At 42.8% G+C, this 21949-nt stretch overlaps 1 protein-coding gene across 4 annotated transcripts in view; it reads right to left on the bottom strand.

The window, feature by feature from the left end:
• bltp3b (bridge-like lipid transfer protein family member 3B) overlaps nt 1-20847 on the bottom strand; it is a 44776-nt gene extending 23929 nt beyond the window's left edge. For all 4 annotated transcript variants that reach the window (XM_072672501.1, XM_072672500.1, XM_072672499.1 and 1 more), the window contains exons 1-5: nt 20571-20847; nt 5657-5819; nt 3482-3520; nt 2375-2466; nt 2023-2212 (exon numbers count right to left, since the gene is read on the bottom strand). In XM_072672501.1, the coding sequence (XP_072528602.1) occupies nt 2023-2212; nt 2375-2466; nt 3482-3520; nt 5657-5819; nt 20571-20614 (528 nt within the window). In that variant the 5' untranslated portion in view covers nt 20615-20847. The remainder of the gene's footprint in view (nt 1-2022; nt 2213-2374; nt 2467-3481; nt 3521-5656; nt 5820-20570) is intronic.
• Nucleotides 20848-21949: the final 1102 nt, after the last annotated feature.

A 21949-nucleotide genomic window follows, 5' to 3' on the forward strand; every position in this document is an offset into this window, starting at 1 on the left:
TACAATCAGTTAGAACAAAGCACGGAATGGTGCTTGGAGATTTTTCAAATGTAGTTTGTGCTCAAAAAGGTGCAGAGTAATGTTTTAGGTCCAGATTCCAGTGTTGTGTAACAGCTCTTTTCAAACGGCCACATTTTGTCGTCGTGTCCAAGCAGCTACTTCTTGGCTGATGTCTGGCTTGTGGGATGTTAAGTATACGTTAGGCCAAAGATGCTGCTATGAGTCAGATGAGCTTATTGGCTGCCCAGTCTACACAGTCACCATTACTCATACCTACTGAGAGTAAGTAACGTGAGGTAATACACATCTCTGTAGTTTCACATTCAGTAGAACATTTTTAGTTTTTAGCCATCCTCGCCTGTTCCTGTAGCAACATTATTACAGCATATTGGGAATCTGCACAGTAATCAGCCAGGCATTTCTTAAGATTCATCCTGGAGAGGACTGATTTCACTATTATTTATTTATTCTTGGCAGCTGTGACATAGTATCGTTTTCAAGCACTTACATTCCACCTTTTACGCATATTTGAGTGTTTATATTATTTTTAAGTATTTAATCTGGAAAATGCATCTACTTCTAACAGAGAACTGTTGTGAATTTAGTGTGTTATTCAGATTCAGACTTTAAGACAGTCATCCACAAATACACACCATAAACGGATGGTGCCGGTTGATATGTGGAGGCTTTTGTAAACACAAAACAGAGCACCACCCCTTTTTAACTTGGCTAGCCTATGTGCTAATCTAGTTTATTAGGCTAGCTAATTAAACAGGCAATGTTATGGAAAAGGACAGACAGTTATTTAGACCAACACATAGGCATCAGTTTTTTTTCAATTTATCATTCCAGCATATCAGATTTTAACACACAGCACACATGGATACTGTGTGTTAACTTTATTTGTGCAAACTCGAAGCAAATAACATCAATGACTGTAGAAAAACTGAGGACAGTGCAATGTCTCTCAAAAGTGAAGTCAACTCAGGTCTAGCGCTTCTGCTGGCTGGTTGGAGTATGACGCATAGCTCCACCCATCCCCATAGGTTCCAATAACTCAACAGCCCAATATTCATCTTATTTTCCTCCTCTAAGCTGTCTTTCTATCTCCAGTGTGCAATTCCAACAGTTAGTTTTCCTGTTTTAATATTGGCCCATTTTCTATTTTCCCCCAGAAATCAGTTTTTAAACCCTTATTCTTGCTGTATTGTAAGAAGGCAGGGTGACCGACAGCCTTGAGTGGAGGAGACCGCTAATCTGCAGGGCGAGGCATTGCGTCCTTTCTGCTCTTTACATGGAGTAGCTAAATTGAAGCTGCCAGGCAACTAGCTAGTTAACCATAATATTATTTATGGTGGTGAGCTGTTGGTTGTATTAACAGACACTGTGCACAAAGTTCTTTGCGGTCTTTTCAGTATGTCTGATGTTAGTGTAAATGTGATGTAATTCCTTGTTAGCCAATCAGATAATGTTAGTGTTGTTAGTCAGTCAGATAATGTTAGCGTTGTTAGAAGTGCTGGACACCAAAGTATTTGTACTCTGTCTTGGCCAGCGCCCTCACCAAAGGTTAAACTAGATCATAGAAGCGGCAAACAGAGCTGAGCTCTGGTACAGTCATTTGATGGAAATGCAGATCTTTTATAATAAAATACATTATAGGACAAACTGGGTATCCAGGGGAAAATCCGCTCTGGCTCTACACTGTAAGCTCAATGAAGGTGGTCTGAGATACGCTTGGTTTGGGAGAAGTGAGAAATGAGTAGATGAGCCTGGCTCCACCTCTGGTCTTTACAGCGCAGACTCTGGTTGCAAATTTGACAACATGGCGGACAGTTTTGGCCTAATTTCGTGAAACATAAATTAATGGAAACATGGCGTCCATGTTTTCTACAGCCATTGAACAGAACCGAAAAAATTTGGGCAAAAAAGGAGGGGCGATTTCAACGACATAATGGTTTTTGTTCCCACGGCTCCTTTTCCTGTGTGTCTTGCACATCAGCTAGCGAGTGGGCGGACGTGTACCTCTCCACGTGCAGGGTCCTGTATGCGAGTGAATCGCAAGTCGCTTGCCACCCAGCTGGTGTTGACGCTGTACACCTGCAGCTGAGAGAGCTCGAAGGAAGCATTGAAGGCCTTGGCACTGATCCTGATCACGATGGAGTTAACAGACAGAGAGATGCCCTCTACCACCTTCTCAGCAAAACCATACTCACTGAAAGAGAGAGAGAAAGGGGGAGGGAGGATCATATAAAAGCATTATATAATATATATATATATATATATATATATATATATATATATATATATATATATATATATATATATATATATATATATATAAAAGAAACCACAAGTAAGCAGAAGCAATACAAACCTTTGACCTGAGGCTGTCGCAATGGGAGATGGGCCATTGGGTGGGCGCGGCTCATCACAGGTGCTCATTTCCATCACCACTTTGTCCAATGACTTAAAAAATCCAAACAAAAAAAAGACACAGTTCGACTGACACACCGTGACTTACCAATGACGTCAAGAAAAAAAATTGGGGCAAGATTGGGCAGGCCTAGTTAAGCTGGACTGTGAAACCAGCCCATGGGGAACGCTGTCTGTCAGGAACTGAAACCTGTCCATAAATAGTACTGGATACTCTCTATAGGTAGATTAAAGGAGGTACATCCTAAAAACTGAATGTTAATGTAGGCAACATTGTCAGACTCTTGGGTAAAGACACAGGTACAGGACGTTTGGTCAAAACCAGCTAAGTAGTGAAAGTAGTCTTTCTTCAATGTGACCCATCAATATAACTAGTGTATAACTAGCACATACCCATGATTAAGGGGACAGAGGAATAGTAGTGGTCTTTCTTTATAGAAGCAAGTTGTAATTGCTGCATTCAGTGTTTAATGCAGCCACAGTAGTGTTTTTGATATTGCTGCAATAGTGCTATGTCACTGCATGACTTCCTTTACACCCGATATGACTGCAGGTTTCAACTATGAAGAGTCAGTAAGCTAAAGACACTGAAAATTACTGTCTGGCCCAAACAGATATCCTGAATAACTTTTTCCCCTCTTCCTAAAAAAGAAAGGGGGTGGGCAGGTACACTATGGTATGGTTGTAGCTCCTGCGCATCAAGTGCACTGGCCATTGCTAGACGCCAATCAGCTTAAGCCAAGCTTAACTTGCTCTACACTTCTCACCTCAGACTGAGTACCTTCAGTAAAGGAATTTACTCCAAAGCCAAGTTAGGCCAATGTAGAAGTATATGAACCTTCCCTGGAAAGGTGAGTGTAATGTAGTGTGACATTTATTTCACTGTATTTATTATTTTTGTTTGTACCCTTTGTGCTGACAGTGTAGGTGGAGAACCAAGCAAGAAGCCAGGTTGTTCATCTTTGGCCTACAGGGTGTGTGGCTTGATTATTACCATGTTACACAGTTGACACTGGGGTAGGCATGCCAAATGAGATGCAACACTTACCAGGGTAATAGGATGCGTTTTCAGCTTGGTCCATGGGATCTGATTTGAAAAAAAACATGAACACACAGACTCAGAGGTCATTGTAGGCAATTCACATATTAATTTACAATACAGTGCAAAAAATATAAAATGAGTAAACATGCATAACTGACTAGATCATATCAAGCTCATGCTTAGGAATTGCACCAATAATAAACTGGCTGAACCGCTCTGCTGTAAAAGATTTTCTTCTCTACTTCCCTTCAAGAAGTATCAGCGAGTCGCCTCTAAATGAAATGACCACAAACACAGCAGCAGCTTACAGTCCAAACCACACAGTGTGTGCGTGTGTCTGTCCAAAACATTACATGCAGGTCAGAGAACTAAAGACATTCTGAAGTGAAGACATGAAGAGGACGCATGTAGAGAAGTACAGTTTTTGACTGTGACCAGTAACTCATGGAAGACGTCCTAGCGTTATACGGTCAGTGTAACAGTTTAGTGCCGTTTCCAGAGCTGCTTCAGCTTTGGAGCACAGTAGCAGCTCACTCAGCTCTTCACTCGAAACGTCATTAAAGTTGGCTACTGCTCTTCTGGGGCTGCCTTCCCGGGCTGGTGAGTCACTGGAAGCCTGCTGATTTTCTCCAACGTGGGCAGTCGAAACGCACTGAACCCAGCGGTGGTTAAGAGGCTTTTATATGGAGGAGAAAGCCTGCTGTTAGAGGCCGGTGTTACTGAGCAGCCTTCAAAGTAACGTGGGTGGGAGAACAATGGTAGAGCTGCATTACCTGCCCCAATACATTCACTAGCTGCGGAGATCTCTTCACTGGTAAGACCTAACATTCCGGCTTCAGTGAGAGTGAGAGAAAGCACGAGTGAGAGTGAGGGAAAGTACGAGTGAGTCAGAGAGAGAGAGAGAAAAGGACGTAGGGGTGTTTGGAATACAGCCAGGAAAAGGCTGTTACTCTCAAGTCTCAGACACTCACACTTTTATACAATGTCGGAACATGATGGTTATACAAATACCATATAATAATAATAATAATAATAATTTTAATGTCCTTTTAAGTCAGTCCCCTATTTCCTACAAAACAACAGAGGATATTATATATTATATATATAAATATATATATTATATATATATATAAAAAAAAAAGTCCCACTGCTCCACAGCTCACAGGGACTCCACAGGGGGTATTATACCACTCTGGTCCACAACTGTGTGCAATTGCATACCTGTGTCAGCAATGGGTGCAACTTAAAGTTGTTACATTGAGGCATTTTCACAATAATAATAATAATCATAATCATAATAATAATAATAATAAGCTTACTTATAACGGACTGACTTCAGCCTGTGAATGTAATACTGTCATTTATATATATATTATATATATATAAAATATATAATAAATAAATAAAGACCTGATGGCATTTTAGTTTGGTTGAAAATTAAATTGTTTTAATATTCTTCTGGACCAAATTTATTTAGCCTCGTAATTGATGAACTGATGAAGCCAAAAAAAACATTTTCATCATTAAGTTAGTTAAATAAGGGACCTTTTTGTCCTGACAGAGGGGAGGAGAAATGATGAGGGTGAAGAATGCTTCGAGAAGTAGAGAAAGGAGAATCCTACAGTGACCAATGTGTTTGGCATTTCTTGAACTTAAGACCCAGAAGTCAGAGACAGAGCTTGCTAATATATATCTGTACTGATGTTCCCTGCCACCGTCACTGGCCTTGGTCTGCCTGCGGCTCAGCCATACTCACCGTCCACAGCACAATCATTTCCACAACCTGATTAAGTTGACCAATTCACTCAGCTCAGGCTAAGGCCATTTATCAACATGGCACACACACACACACTCACCCTTACAGAAGGGTGACTTCTATTAAAGGCTCATTATACAAATGAATGGCTGTGCGTTTCTGGACCGAGCTGCAATCGGAGCCAAACTGGGCTGTGATGAACTCCACTGGAACGCAGTGCAATATTGATTAAGACGGGAGATTAAGAGAAGGTGAGAAAAGGGGGAAGAAAGTGAGAAATTCCCCAGACCAGAGTGCTAGCTTACTTCTGAGAAAGAGAAAAAGAGACAGAATCAGGAATTCCCACACTTACTGTGAGCTCTGCTCAAAGCCTGTAGAACTAGAAAACGTCCTAAGAAGCGTTACAGAGCTAAACAAGTTCTCACCCGGATTGCAGCCTTGTTGCAGAAGACTTTGTTGATGGCCAGCCAAGTGGGCAGATCAAGCATGTTCTGCAGTACTTCCTCATCCAGCTCCAGATTGGTCAGCTGACCCTCGCCTTTCAGAGTGCTCAGGTTGATCTTATCTGGAGACAGGTTCTTAGCAAACCTGCAGGGGAGAGACAAAAACATTGTCATGTTGTAATTCCTATTTTTTTGCATTTGCTGGGTGGCTGTTGCAGTCACCATCTTTACCAAGCAAAAACATGTGAAAGATTTTCCACCAGCACATGAAAGCTTGTGCAGTTCTGATCTTTCATAAGGGAAGCAGAGGCGGAGGCCCCATACCTTGCTTCTATGTGGAAGTTTCAGACATGTTTCTGACATGCTGTGTCTAAAGCCAAGACATAATTAGCTAGATCTCTAGTGAGATCTAATACGACTTCTCCATGCACACACTAGGGTTAAGCTAGCAAACTGGCAAACTGTTGTATATTTAAGCTTACAGCTTATTCAAATGTGTATTGTCTGAGGTGGATATTTTTACATGATGTTTTTACACAGATTAGACATTACATTAAAACCAATTGTGTAATATTGTGTAGTTCCCCATTGTGCTGCAAAAACAGCTCTGACCCATCAAGGCCTTTCAGTCTTTCAGAATGTTGTAGTACCTGGCACAGATCTCATAAACCCACTAAAATTGCCATGGGACTCCATGGATCACATCAAAGAGCTTTAGGCGCCCATGACCCCGCAGTGAGGTCACCAGCCACCCTCCATTAGTCCACTCTTGGTAGGAACTGACCGCCGCATATTAGAAAGAACCTACACCACCAGCACCTGCTCTGACCCGGTCATCTAGCAATCAAAATCTGGCCCTTGTGAGATCCTTATGCTTGACCATTCTTCCTGCTTCCAACAAAACACCACTTTCAAGAACTGACCACTTTCAAGACACAATCTTACCGCTTGCCAGGTGCCATTGTAACCAGATAATCAGTGTTGATCAGTTCACCGGCCAGCAGCTCTCCTTTAAACAAATAAAATAAATAAATAATGGAACAAGAAACCCTATCATTTCAGGTCTGTGGACGAGATGGGAAGATGCCCACCCCACTTTAGGACACTTTTGGGCAGGGGTGAGGAATAGAATGGAGGAGGAGGTGTGTACTGTATGACAATACCGATTATAGGCTTTTCCTGTAAGGCAGCAATTACCAGTGCGTAACAGTCAGAGGATACTCGGGGCAGGGATGAGCTGCTAAGTCCATTTCCACGCCACAAGTCTGAGTGTGTATAATCTGTGTGTGTGAGCCTGTCTAGGCGAGGCTGCAAGTTTCAAAAGTCCCAAGCTATCCCAGAAATACTCTAGACTCCTAGCTACGGTGGAGCTTGCTTGGATAAAGCCAGACGTGGGGCTTTCTCTGCTGATCTCACACATGTACCGGTCATATTTACAACCACGAATACGACATAGGACAAGTATGCATAGAATTTTTTTGCCCTTTATCATCATCACTGATAATACTGGAAGCTGCATTTTGGTGTCAACACTTTACTTACAGAGGAAGCAGGCACACAGGCCACACCTCCACACACTACAGAACATGGCAGATAAAGCAAAGTCCTTCCAGGCAAGTCTGTTCAGTCAACAGCCATCTTTGCAACACTGTCTGGCAGTTATTTCCAGTCATACGAGAGTAGGCATCCATCTCTTTGAATAGGGAGAAACCAAAGTACTCTGAAATTAAGGTTTAACTGTTAAAATATGTGGCAAAAATGCCATGAATACTTGTAGCAAAGATGGCTATTGCACTTGCTCATATCTCCACATCGTGGGGGGGGGGTCCCCCATTAGTGGTGTAACCAGCAAAACCACGATTTAATCACTAAACCTAGAGACCAACCTCGACCAAGCCAAACCACATGCGTTTAGCCCCTGTTAGCAGGGTTAGCATAGCAGCTCAGATTCTAAACTAAGGAAGCAAGCATCAGAGACTGGACCTAGAATATCTCCAATATCCCCAATGTTTCACATATAGAGATCTTCATTTGTTTGGTGCAGAAGAAAGACAAATCAATATGACTTAGAACATAGTAGGACTTACTGCCTCTAAAATAATAATAATAATAATAATAATAATAATAATAATAATTAGATAAATGGTGGTTATGCAGATGATAAAGTAAAGCTCTGGGTAAATGACAAATGATGTTCATTTCATTTTTCACTGAACTATTCCTTTAAGGGTAGATGGTCCCAGTACTGCCATGTTTAGGGGTGGGGGAGTTCACATGCAAAATTCACTGAATGTCTATTAAATAAAACATCCTGGGCTTGTGTCATGAGCGGGCAGATGCAGTGTGACCTAGAGTGCACTAGAAGGACGTTAGTGTTAGTGAATGTTTAAAGTGTAAATTCCACAGAGGCCACTGGTCTGCCGCACTCTGCTCAGAGCTGGCTCTCCAGCGGATGAGATAAGAGTCCTGCTCCATGGCTGCGGTTTCCTTTTTGTGCACAATGCAAACAAGACAAAGTGAAGGCAAACGCCAGAGACCTTTACATGAGGGCAGAATTGACAGTCAGAGTGTCAGAATTCCTTCATGCATCACTTTATATCTTACAACTGAATAGCCCATTTCTGTTACTATGGCTAAGCCTACTTGCGCTGATGTATACAAATGAGCTCTGTTCTGATTGGCTGTCATGTATTAGTCCTTATTCGTATAGCATTCCAGGCTGGAAGACTCCTTATATGCTACAGTGCGGATAGACGAATAGGGGGAACTATAGGTTGTTTTTCATGTTGCAGAACAGCAATGAATTCAGAATGGGCCGTCCTTGCAGCTTAATGTACATACAATGTCCAAATGTCTGTGGACACCCCTTCTAATGAATGCATTTAGTTGTAACTTGCACCTATTGCTGACACAGATGTGCAAATGAACACACACAGCTTGTCTAGGCCCTGTAGAACAGTACTGCCAATAGAATAGGACTCTCTGGAGCAGATAAACATAAACCTATTGGCACCAAGCTGAATGCCAGGCATAGGCTAGAGGGGTATAAAGCCCCCTAGCTGTGGAGCAGTGGATCTGTGTTCTCTGGAATGATGGTGCTACATCCAGTACTTCGAGGGATGAGGTGGGGTGGTGATCATCCAACATCCTGACCTCACTAAAGTTTGTGGCTGAATGCAATCCTCACAGCAATGTTTCTCCAAAGTCTTCCCTGAACAGTAGAGACCCTTTATTTATTTATTTATTTATTTATTTTTACTTTTGTTGATATAGTATATATGAAATGTATGGACTAGAGAATGTACTTGTAGCCAATTTCAAATTGTACACAGCAATTTGTTATTTAGGCCTACTGACAGCTAACCAATCCTCCATTCTCGGAACGGGCAGCAAATGCTTACCACACAGACCCAACCGCCGCATGCAAACACTAGGTGATCAGCTAATCTTGTTTCCACACCCTCAGACATACACCACACACTCTAAATAAAGGGCTATGGTGGAGAGATCAAAGTCTAAACATGGCACAATCACCATGCCTTCACACAGACCAACTGTTGGGCTCCAAAATGGCACAAATCGGTTGTGCGCAGGTCAGCCCTGCTGCTTTCTTGAGTGGGTAGGATGGCTTAGATCCCTCCTGTACTTCTACAACAGTGCTGTCCTATTAGCCATGCTGCTCTTTGGGTAGACAGAATCATGCCATAGGACTGAGAAATCAGCGCTCTCCTCCATGGTTTCCATTTGCCATAGGACAACATGAGCTGCAGGTCAAACCGATGAGGTAGCTGACTTCTTGGGTCTCTGAGGTAGAGTGTGTCAGCCCTTAACCTTCCTAGTTTGTAGGATAGCACTGATTCAGACACTGGGTGGGAACTGTGTCAAGGTGCATCCAAGGTGCAAATAGCTTGCGATTAGTGCGTTAAAAATGCCTTAGGCCCGAAACATACTTCATGCAAGGATGCATGTTACCCATGCAACAGGTTAAGCAGCACACACACACTTCTCTTATCATTGACATGCTTAACCCTATCCTTTTTACATACTCCATGATATGGCCTCTATCTAAGTGTTTCGCCCGCCACAGTAACATAGGAACGCACATCAAGTTTGTACAGCCTAGTGTTGGCCAGGTGTTGGCATTCGGGTATCCATACTTGTTGAGTAGTTTTCTGGCCTTACAGTCCTTTTCTCAGTCTTCTTTGGTCAAGGTGGCTAAAAAGTTGACCAACTAGGCCAAAACATACCCTATGCTGGAAAGCTAGCTGGTTAACCAGCTCTCGACCGGCATGTAGCATTTGATTTTGGTCATGCTGGAAACATTTGGTAACCTTGGGCCAGCTTGGTAACTTTGGCTGACCAGCATGGTTGTCTAGCCTGGTCAGGTTAATGGTTCAGCAAATATGCAAGCATGACCAATCTTAAACACAACAGCGGGCCTGCTCTTGACCAGCATAGGGTTTTTTCCATGTACACAAAAACACTCCTGTAGGCGTATTTTCAAGCACTCCTTATTTTTGATGCATCAGAATACACTGAATCAACCCTACAGAGGTACACGGTGTACACAAACTATTCAGAAATCAATGACACATTTGCATATCACAGTGGCCAGCCATGAGGGAAGCCATTTTTTGACAGAGCTCAGGTTGAGAAGCATTAGCACTGCTTTACACCCTGAACTGCCTATTTTCAACAAGGGTCCAAACCTTACCTTTAAACCTTCCAACTCCTCTCTGTCTCCCCCTTTCTCTCTCTCTTTCTCTCTCTATCAGTGAAGACAGCAAAGAGGCCAGCCAGATCTCCAGTGTGAATTATTGAACATGTACTGTGCAGAGCCAGCCTGGCTGTAACACAGCGTTGGTGGAAACGTGCAAAAAGTACAGGCCAAGCCACCCACTGATACGAACACACACATCTGGCTGTGTCTGGAATGAGAGAAGGTGGATGCAAGCTCACTTAGGATCCATAGTTTGTCCTTGTAACCACTTGGCCAGTTAAATATTCATTCTGAAACAGCCTCCAGTTAATGCGATCAGGTGGCGGGTCAGTCAGCTGGGGCAGCTAACAGCCTGGACAGAGGCCAGCCAAGCTAGGCTTTACGCAGAGCATTCAATTCATAGGTCTCCCCTCTCTTTCGCTCTCTCTCTCACGGTCTCATGCATTTTTCAAAAACCGAGCTGAAGGAGGGAGCAGAGAAGCCATTTTGCAGCCCAAGACTGTATGAATGTAACTCTGTGGTGCTCTGTTCCTATATGACACATAGCCCAATTCTACACAGCCTAGGCAATCACATGACAAAATGAAAGCCATCCTTATGGAAATAAGTGATAAGTAAGCAATGATTACACTACTCATTTTGCTGTGATGAATAGTTAAGGACTGAATTAAAGGTTTACTACAGTGACAGTGTTAAATAAGGCTAGCTTAATGATCAGTCTTTTCCATAGACAGTTTACATGTCCTACAGTTGTAGTGCAAGCTATAACTAGTGCTGGGAAACTCCCCAGAGTCCACCACAGCAACGGATTTTGCTCCAGTATCAGGCCAAAAATACACTATGCAACATTTGGCCTGATTTTAACCCTGATTCTCAGTCCGGCCAAGTCTGTGCTGGTGTGCTCCAGCCTGTAGATTTTTAAATAGTTGGGAGTCGGTGGTTGGGAAAGGAAATCGAGTGGTGTTTGAGGGGGCACACACATTTAATTTTTTTTGCCTACTGATTATGTGTGTTTTCCACCAATGTGACACAATCTAGCAGTGTAAAACCCACTCTAAAAGTAATTAAGAGTGTAAGTATTTCAGTCACCAAAACAATCCGCAGACACTAGTGGGATAGTGTGAGATACTACGTCTGTTTATAGTCTTTTAACAGGTCATAAAATTCATTCACTGAATTTTTTAACTTGCTCTTTAATCCCTTAGACCCTGTATGTACGCCCACACTTCGCCTCACTCATAAGTACATTACTGTCATAATTAACATCAGGCCCCACAATAGAACCCTGTGGGACTCCACAATATATGCTAAACCAAATGGTTACCAAACCAGATGTTTTTTTTTTTAATGCTAACATGCTTTAGGATTATTCCACAAGTGTCCTTTTGGCATGGTTTAGTTGAGTTGTTCAGTTAGCTAGCTGAAAATATTGTAGCTGGTTGGCTAGGTCAGCTTTTAGCCTAGCACCCGCCTAGCACTGATGTCCTCTATCTTGCCTGAGACACTTGGAGGCTTCCCTGGGGTTCCCTGCACAGACACCCACAGCTGTACATCCTCTTTCCGGCCATTCATTCTTTTCTGGCAGTCCTAGAGTTGGCTTTCAGCTTCGCTTCCATATTTTCCACTTTTATTGTTCTAAGGTACCTTTGAAAGTCATGTAGTATATCCAATGGCTGCTCTCCAGTCTCCTTTCAAACTATGGATTCATGCATACAGACTTTAGCTGAGGCAAGAATGACCTACAGTTTAGTGCATGTTCATCTGGAACCTTTAGAGGCTTCCTGAAGGATCTTCAGCTGCACCCCTCGGGTATCTTCCAGCAAGATTCACCAATGTTCCGAGGTTTCTAAGCTTTTAGTTAACGGTTCTCACCATGGTTTCAGCTATGATTTACAACCCAAGAAAGGTTTTAACCCTTTCTAGATAAACTGGTATGTCTGTTCTATATTTATTTTGTTGGTCATGGCCAACGACTGTGAAAATAACACGGATGCTGTGGTTCCATTCCCTTCCTACAGAAATGAAGCCTAAATTTAAGACATGCCACCAGAGTCTGCCTACTCGTTTGGTAGAACCACACCCTTCTTTCAGACCAAGTGTGTCTCAGACCACCTTCATTGAGCTTACAGCGCAGAAGCGGATTGGATTTTTACCCTGGATACCCAGTTTGTCCTCTACATCTGTACAACTCAGCTACTCTATGTAATGAACAGAAAGGATGCAATGCATGTCCTGCAGATGACCGGTTTCTTCCAGTCAAGGCTGTCAATCACTTTATTCCTGAGCGTAATCATGTCTTCTTAGGGCCAATTTTTGCACAAGCAAACTGTTGGAATTAGATACTAAAGATGGAAAGACAGTTTTAGAGGAGTGGAATGAGATGAACAATGGGCTGCCAGCAGAGGCTTTAGACCTGTAGTTGCTTCACTTTTCGAGAGACGTTGCACTGTCCATGTTTTTTTTTACATTAACTGGGTCATGGCATAGAAAATCCTCAGTACAAGGGAAGTTTACATGCCATAGGTTACATTACATACATGCTGCAGTTTAAGTAACGGAGGTAAGATAATCTGCTTCATAAATAAATGACATAATACACTCTAAAATGTGTTCCACATTCGATAAAATAAAATCTTTTTTGACCGAAAAGCATTCATTTGAATAAATATGCAGTAATAAACGATCAATACTTGCATAAATGTACTGTACATCACCCCAAAGCCAGTTTGCACCGTTTATTTATTTATCTTTAAGGTTAATTTAATCGATCCGCAGTCATGATTTTCTCATATTTCTGCTTAAAATCAAATTCATAAAATAAGCAGTCACAACAGAATGATTTTTTTCTACGACTCCAGTAGAGGTCATAAATGAGAACAATGACAAAGGCACTGCCATCAACTCCCCCTCATAGCCACTTAATTGCTCTTTCCATCACTGCAGCAGAGTCATAACAGACGTTGTATAATCCAACATCATGATGATTGAGTGTGTAATATCCTGCAGTATGCTAGATACAAAAAGAACATTCCTCCCCCACGCGTGCACACACACACACACACACACACACACACACACACACACACACACACACACACACACACACACACACACACCCCAGGTGTGCTCTTGCATCTCCACCTGCACTCTCAAAGCCATAATTATACATAGTCAACAAACACCTGCAGACACCAGCATCCTTTATGGAGTACTGGCAGCACATATGTCAGAATCAGTTTGGCAGTAATGTCAGAATTATGACTAGCTGCACTTATCATCATATCCCTTAACGTACAGTCTAAAAAAAGGATGAGAAAAAAAATAAATAAAATCTCATCCGAATATGCAATGTCTACACAAACATTTATCATCACTGTCACACAAACAAGAATGAATGCAGGCAGTTTTACAGTATAGCATCGAGCATTGATGCCCTCTAAAACACATCTGCTGAAGATTTATGGATTAACATTCAATACAGCTATGATGATGCGGTCCATTTTAAACTATTAAACCACTCGTGAACCAGGTTTGACGTTGAGCTGTTAGTGTGGACTGCCACGCACAGTATGGTAGTTTAAAGCTTTTTTGGGTTACACTATGCAGTTTGTATGCCTGATTCTAGCTCTTGTCCGGCTAAGTCTAGCCTGCTGATTTTTTGGCTTTCGGAGTCAACTGTTGGAAAGAGAATAGAGACTCCGATTTTGGGCCTCCCTCTGAGTTTGTGTACACGGTCTATGTGTACACTGGACAGGGACTCCATCTGAACGGGTCCGGTCCATACCCAGTGTACACAGTGCAGGTTTCAGGCAGTTATTAGGCATGTTGCAATTTTGTTTCATGCTGTAATTTTATGGCCCACCTTAAATGACGCAGCAGCGACATTCAGGCACTAGTACATATAGTCCGATACTGCAGCATTATTTAAGGTAGCCTCCAAAATGTGCTGTGCTCCTCTACCTCTGCAGTCCACCAATGGGGACTTCCGTTTCCCCACCCACAACCTCACCCAAAGGCCTTTCAGGTTTCTTTAATTTTGTGCGAATCTGTGTCTGCTGCGTAAATCGAGGCACACGTTTTGGGTGCGTTTGGTTTGGTCCAGCAACAGGTTGAGGTCATTTAGCATATGATCTCTAGCCATTTAGTGTGTGACAGACAGTTTTTCCATTCACCATAAAAAATATCAGCTTGTCAGGCGTACCCAAGGCTTTACACTTTTACATTTTAACGTTCCTCACAATTCGAGCAAACCACCATCACTGTCAAAATATTTGTGCAGACATCATGAGGAGGAGGAGAAGGAAAGGATGGGGGACCTGGTCCAAGTTTCGGTATAATGAGACCAGACGCAGACAACACAGGGCTTTACAAAATCGGCTCTCAGATCAAAATTCAGCTTCTAATAATCCTGTTTTTGGATAAACATGAGAACATGCTGCTGAGATTTTGAGCTGCTGCTGGGACACTGGAACACTTCTACCCAGGAGGAAGATGATGAGGACGTGTGCAGCCTGTAGCCTTTCTCAAACTAACACACGCACCCTGGCAGTCTCGCACACGATGGGATCTTATTATAGAGTTTAATAAACACGATAAGCACACGATGACCGTGCAGCCAACTTCATTACCACATTACTCTTAGAAGACGATTCAGACCAACTGTTTTATTAGTATAACAATTAACATACAGACAATAACGAGAGAGGGGGTGGTGGACGAGAAACCAACATAATTTAGAAGGAAGAATACTACAGACGATCCTTATTAGTGAGGGAGCATAACATGAGGTCATGCTACTGCACTAGACACGCTGACGTCGTTGGAAAAAAACTACATTCAGCTGCTTCCTTCTTTATGAGACGGACAAAGGACTTCTAGTAAAACTGAAGTGAAAGGACTGCAGCTGAAATGCAGTCAGGCAAATGGCAAGTTCAGAAGTGCTATTTTCAGGTCAGTATTGAGAGTGAAGGGGAAGGAGTGAAAGCAAGAGAGTTCCTCTGGTAAAACAAAACCACAAGGAGGATCTGGCTCGGCCTTAGGAAAGTGAATCTTTGTGCCGAAGGCGAAATGATTCAAATGATTATAGGTTTTCAAGAAATGTAAAATGATGGACGAGTCAACTTAAATGTCACAACTTGATTCACAGCTTTAAACTTCTTTAATATAATAAAGTAATAAAATATGTTGAAAAGACTGAAAAGACCCTAAAAGAGTGATTACTAAAGATCGAGCCAATCTAGGCAGATTTTAATAGATCAGGTATTGTTTCCAAGCCCAATCTAGCTCCGATCCTTTGTTTTTGCCGTTTAGACAGAGCATTGTTTTATATTGAAATACAGACCTGGGATGTTTTGATCAGGTTATTTTGCCCCCCCGAATCCGATACGATATTGGTGTTTGTGTAAATAATGTAGCCACACAGTTTAGAGAAGATGAGCTGCTGATTAATACGACAGTAAAAACATTATTATTAGTATCGGTTTCTATATTAAGACATTCTGGACTGACTTTTCTTAAAATGACCGTTTTATAGTGTATTTAATATCTTATAATCTAGACTCTCCTCCCTGACCATTCAGCTCCCAACTCCTTTACAACACTGCAGTCAACTCACTTCCTGCGAGTTTCTTTGTGTGTAGTGGTACAAACTCTGGACTGATATCTCAGATCGGACTCAGCATCACGGCATGCAAATCAGATCATCCGGCTATCGTCACGCAGAATCACAGAAGGAGAGAGAGCGAGGACAGTTTCCCGAACTTGCGATCTCCCAAGAAAAGGGGCCAACGCTTAGACAGTTGTGCCACTCAGAATGGTTATTAATTATTAAGGGAATAAAATAGTAGAACAAAACAGAAGACAAAATAAAAGTAGTAACTCAAAATAAAAAAAATGGGGAAGATCTGTTCACGGCATCAACAAAACAAATGACTCACCACACGCCTACTACATGTGCTTTTAGTCATCTTACTGGGTTTGCAAAGTTAGCACTCAATGTCCGGCCAACATTCAAACTCCTTGTTGTTTGACACGGTATGTAGCGGGAATCAACCGAAAGCCACTGGCCTAGGTAGGATTTTTCCAGCCCCCCCCCCCCCCCCCCCCACCATTCAAGTGTACAAGCACTGCTTTTGTTTTTTTTTTAATGACATGCTCCTTAAACCAGAGACAGTCATCATATGTTTCAGGGGCTGCTCTTAATTTGCTACTCACTCATGACTCAATCCAACCACCAGAACAGAATGACAAGCATTTCTGCCTTTCCTTCTTCAAAGGAAATAACTGTCTCAAAGTCTCAAAGTCTCAGCTGTGGGAAGGAGGAAGGGGTCTTGGGCAGGGCTGGACATACAGGCCCACTGTTCTACCATTATGCAGCCGCAAGAGAGTCTTGTTAGAGGAATGCATGCAGGCCTCTGCATTTCTCAACCCCACTGGCAAGGTCACATCATCAGTAGACTGTACTGTTATCCCCTGAGCCATTGAGGGAAGGCGCAGCTGATCATGAATACAAATGAAAGGGAGGAAAGAGGTCAGTCAAGAGGCTACATAGTTAACACGGCCAGTCTGTCTCACCACTCATAGGCTAAAGTACATTCCTTGGTACCATTGGGTACCACAACATGACCTACAGTCCAATGGAGCGGTATAACCTTCAGATAACGGTATAACCGCCCAGCATGTGGTCAAAGCGATACATGCTGTTATTTCACCTTATAAAGACCTGTTACGCTTGGTATTAACATAAGTCATAACACCTGATAAGCTTTAGGCTCGAATCGTGGGCAAACCGCTATGAATTTCATATGACCGTGCATGCCTAATCATAAGAGGACAGCGAGGAGTACAGATGTTTACCCACTGCCATTTCCATGAGTGGGATTTGGTTTTGTGACTGGAGAACATAGGAGAATCTGTGCACATTTACATTGCTAGCGCAACCGAAAAACAAACAGGACAGTGGGCAAACAAGACCAAGACCAAGAGGTTACATGGGGTTTAAAAATAACAGCAGAATAGGTGAACTCCACTTCAGAAAGCAGGTCAGTTATCTTCCACACTGTAAAGCTGTGTACAGACTACACACAACTACAACCGGCCTAGTGAAGAAGCACTTGAACAGGATAAGACATGAAAGTAATTCAAAGGATTGGTTCCATCATCAGGACACTGTCATTTCTGTCATCTCCGTCATCTTAATTGGCTCTTAGACCACACCCTCCCCATCACAGTATCAAAGTGATTAGCCGATGAAGTAATAGCAGTTTTCGTTCTGCTCCAAATCTAAACGCGTTGAGCCGTCCAACCGCAGTTAGAATAGATGCGGTCTTGCTTCACATGCCGTGACCTAAAAGGAAGCAGGTGCCAGCCTTTACCCTCCCAGCTTGGCGGTATGGCATGTGATAGGGAAATGTGTACAGAAAGCTAGAAGGCAAGCTTTGGCTAACAGCACCAAGCTGGCTGAAGCCAACTGCCTCGTCACAGATAATCAGAATAATAATCATCTGAATCATTTTGCTCCACCCCAAAAGATTCAAGGTTCAAGGACAGATGAACTGATAGCAACCATACACTGTGTTCAGGATGTCACTGAATACACTGTGGTTCAACCTACACGCAAGTCTTTAATCCATCTACACTTGCAGCAGCACTACAAACTAACGCATCTGAACGGAGACGGTACTGGATCATGCTTCTAAAGTTCACAGACTCACATTGTTGTTAAGAATGTGGGTGTATCGAATTACAGCTCTACTCGCTACCAGAGAGAATCAATAATGCAGGTGGGCTGACCTGAGATCCATCATAAACAATGGGAACAGCACTAATGCCGGTTGGTAAAACAGATAGCCTTTATTGTCCCCAAGGGGAAAATCTCTGTGGACGTACGTGCAGGCCTGTTGTATGCCTGAAGCGCCTTCTGTAAACCCATAACCGCAAAGACATATGCAGCAAAAAAAGGTGAGGTAAAGGATCACTGCTGCTCGGTAAGTAATAAACTAGGTATGGAGCCCAGCCCAGTGCTGGACTAGATTTCTGACTATGCTCTAGTCACCTAGTCAAATGACTCGTCAAGAACATAGTGGGAACCCAGCCAATGTGGAAATCCAATGCATTTCCTCAGTTACAGTTATTATGCGACCTAGTTCCTCCTTAAAAAGTGAATCACAAAATACTTGCTAATTAACTTACTAATGTCTTAGCCATTAATCTTTAAGCATTAAGAATGTTTCTAATCAATCAACACGTGGCTAAAGTGTGAGTTTCAAACACACAATTGATTTCCATCCAATTTGTCTTCCATCAATTTACAGAAACTAAATTGAGAAGATAAACTCTATAGGTAAGAAAAGCTCTTGGCCCAGCGTCCAAAAGGCATTTTAGTGTTTTGACCATTTAAGAATATGCTCTGGCCTAAAATGCTGTTGGCAAAACCAGCCTTGTTCTAGAAAAACCTGCAGAGTCAGAATTGTTCATAGTGGTGGTAAACTGAACCAGACATCCAGAACGTTTGATACCTATAAACCTGCCTCATAGGAGATTGTTACACATAAAGGTTATGAATACGCTGAAACATCGTTAAACATATCTATAAATAGTGGACGGAACTACGCAAGGCAAAGTAGTACCATCATCAACGATACATATAAGACTCTGAATCGCGTGTAGGTTTACTGGCGGTTTAGAATAGTGAATTAGTACATTTTGCTCTATTTGCTCTGTACACTCTTAAAAGTATAAGATCCTTGATGACGTTTCAGAGGTTCTTCGGTTTGACACTGTGGATCAACTTCTTAAGATGCTTTGAGGAACCTTCAAGGAACCTTTTTCTTGAATGGTATTCTTTTTCTTCCACAGTATTCAAACCTCCAAAAGTCCCTCAAGGAACAGTGTATAGGATGGCCCTGTTCACACCTGGTCACTACATGTGACTGGCTGAAATCCATTTGAAGCCCAAATTGTGGAATATGCAGATTTGCTCATTGTGCAGCATTTTTTACTGGTGTTTCAGTTGTACTGGGCGGAGTTTCGGTTGTCGAAAGTGTTTACACTGCTATAACATGTGGCTGAAATGCGTCTCAGACCACCTCCTGAAGTGGTTTGAGCGATGAGATTTTTTTAATGTGTCTTGGGCACGTTTCCACTTGCATTTGTATGTGGCTTATCCGGATAGCATCCTGATACTCAAACCGGATAAAGTGACCAGGTGTAAACGGGGGTCACTGTTATCCCCTTGTTCCCATCATCACCCCTGTACAGAAAGCTGACTATGTCTCAATGATTTCACATTAAACCATAGCAATAATGCAGAAAATAAGAAAAAAAAGAGATTTTTATTTTTTATTTTAATACAAATAATTAAACAAACGTTCATTCTTTGTTGATCATTTCTGCCTCCAAGAGATGCAGTCTGGTTTACTGGATCTCCTTTCCAGTCGTTAGCAAAGCTCAGCCTTAATCAGTGGAGATAAAGGCATGATAAAACCACTCATTCTGGGTCAAGCCTTTCGGTAAAGGCTTTCGATAAGACCTGCGCTGTCTGTATTCAGGTCTGACAGCTTTCACGGAAACCGCAGCTGATTCACCTGCACCTGCCGTGAAGGAAGCAGGGTTAGCTAGCCCCGGACGGACAGACAGGCTGTAGCTATCTAGCAAAGAACAGAGAAGCTGGGCAATGTCATCGTGATCAGCCAGTGTGTCCGTCGGTGTAAGTCGGATAGCTAGAAATAAAGAAGGTGCACTCCTTCCCAGTCAACCACAAACACCACAAATCAGGACAGTGAACTGACTAACGGCGTCGAGCTACCGAGCTAACGTTGCCTTAGCTAACTAGCCAATTGGTCTACTCGTTAACTGCTTCCGTTATAACCAATCGACGCACTAATCTACTGCTCGTTCATACGATGAGCAATACAGCAGACTGTTGACTCACTTATATGAGGCTGTAAAATCCCCGCTCGGCTGTTCAGCTAATGATAGCTAGCTAGCTACCCATCAAGCTAGCTAGCCAGCTAGCCAAATGTTACCATGACACCGTGACAGTCGGCTAGCTGACGTTAGCTGTGTGGAAAACAGATGAGACATCTCGGAAACAGGACGCCCTGCTGTAGCTACTATAAGTGGAAGAGCTCCACCATCACGACAATCTAATGAAGGATCTGGAAGCTGGATACTGACCTGGAAAGATGCTTGAGGATCTGTTTCTTGATCAGTCCAGCCATGGCCGTATCGTATGAATGATTTATCCACACCCAAGGATCAGATCTTCATTTCTTTTCACTCCATTGTCAGCCAGCTAGCTATCTGTTCACCGGCATGTTTCCTTCCCCCGCTGTAAACACACAAACGTCGTGCTAGCTAGACACCTATAGGCTGAATGACAGCAGCTCTCCAGGCAGTAGCTAACGTAGCGTCCCCCACTTTCCAGTGGGCTCCATACTGACTGCGGTACTGCTGGGGCCTATGTGGTCAGCACTGGGCGTGTTTCCATGAGCCTGCCCTACATCAACGAGCCAATGGGAGGACGAGAGAATGTGAACGTCACGCAGGTCAAACGTGTGCATTTTGTTAAGGGGAGGGAGGTCTACGTCACATGTATTTAGATCTTTGTGTGGACCAAGTGTCCCGGGATGATCTGTGAAGAAGGCAAGAAAGCGAAGTTACCGCGAGCTAAAGGGAGCTTAGTTAGCTTTACAGTATTACAATAAATGAAATGTAAAAATATTTAATTGGAGTGTTTCTATTGGTGCATTCAAACAGGTTATTTTGACACAATGTAAAATAAAATAAAAATAAGCAGAGCCAGAGCCCCAACCCTCATACGGTTCTACACCTTCTGCATCACTGTGTGGGACGCCGCCTGCACTGTGTCCTGTCACAAGGTCATCCAGCGCATCCTGAGAGCAGCTGAGAAGATCGGCTGAGAAGAGCAGCTCGGAAAGCCCTCTGCATGGCGGGGGACCCTATCCACCCGGCACACAGCTTCTTCAGCCTGTGCCATCAGGGAGGAGACTGCGGAGTCTCCAGGCTAAAACCAGCAGACTGAGGGACAGCTCGGTCCACCAGGCAGTTAGGATGCTCAACTCCCTCCCTGTCCTGCCTCCCATTTCCACTTCACCCCCTTAACATACGAAACCTCAGATCCTGCACACCAACACAACTCAGTACTGAACTCTGCATCATTAAGAACTGGTTATGCACACGTCACTCTAAGAGTCTAAAAGCTTCGATTTGCACTTCTGTTTATATTTGCACTAACCATGCTCAGATTCTTAATCCACTGCATATGCCACTTTACTGTTATGTCAGGAACCGCTATTTCTACACCTTAGAAGTGCATTGCTGCGTATGCCACTTTACTTCTGATATCAACATCAGGGACCTCCATCTATTTATTTATCCAAACACTTAAAGCTCTTACATTCCTACAAATGACCATGATACCATTTCTCTCTTAGTGTTATTTAATGATTCATTGTTATTTAAATGTTTGATGTTATTGTTGCACCATAGGTCTGAGAGTAACGCAATCCTTTCAATCCTGTGTATGTCCTGAA

Source organism: Salminus brasiliensis, chromosome 2 (genome assembly GCF_030463535.1).
Source record: "Salminus brasiliensis chromosome 2, fSalBra1.hap2, whole genome shotgun sequence".
Lineage (NCBI taxonomy): Eukaryota > Metazoa > Chordata > Actinopteri > Characiformes > Bryconidae > Salminus > Salminus brasiliensis.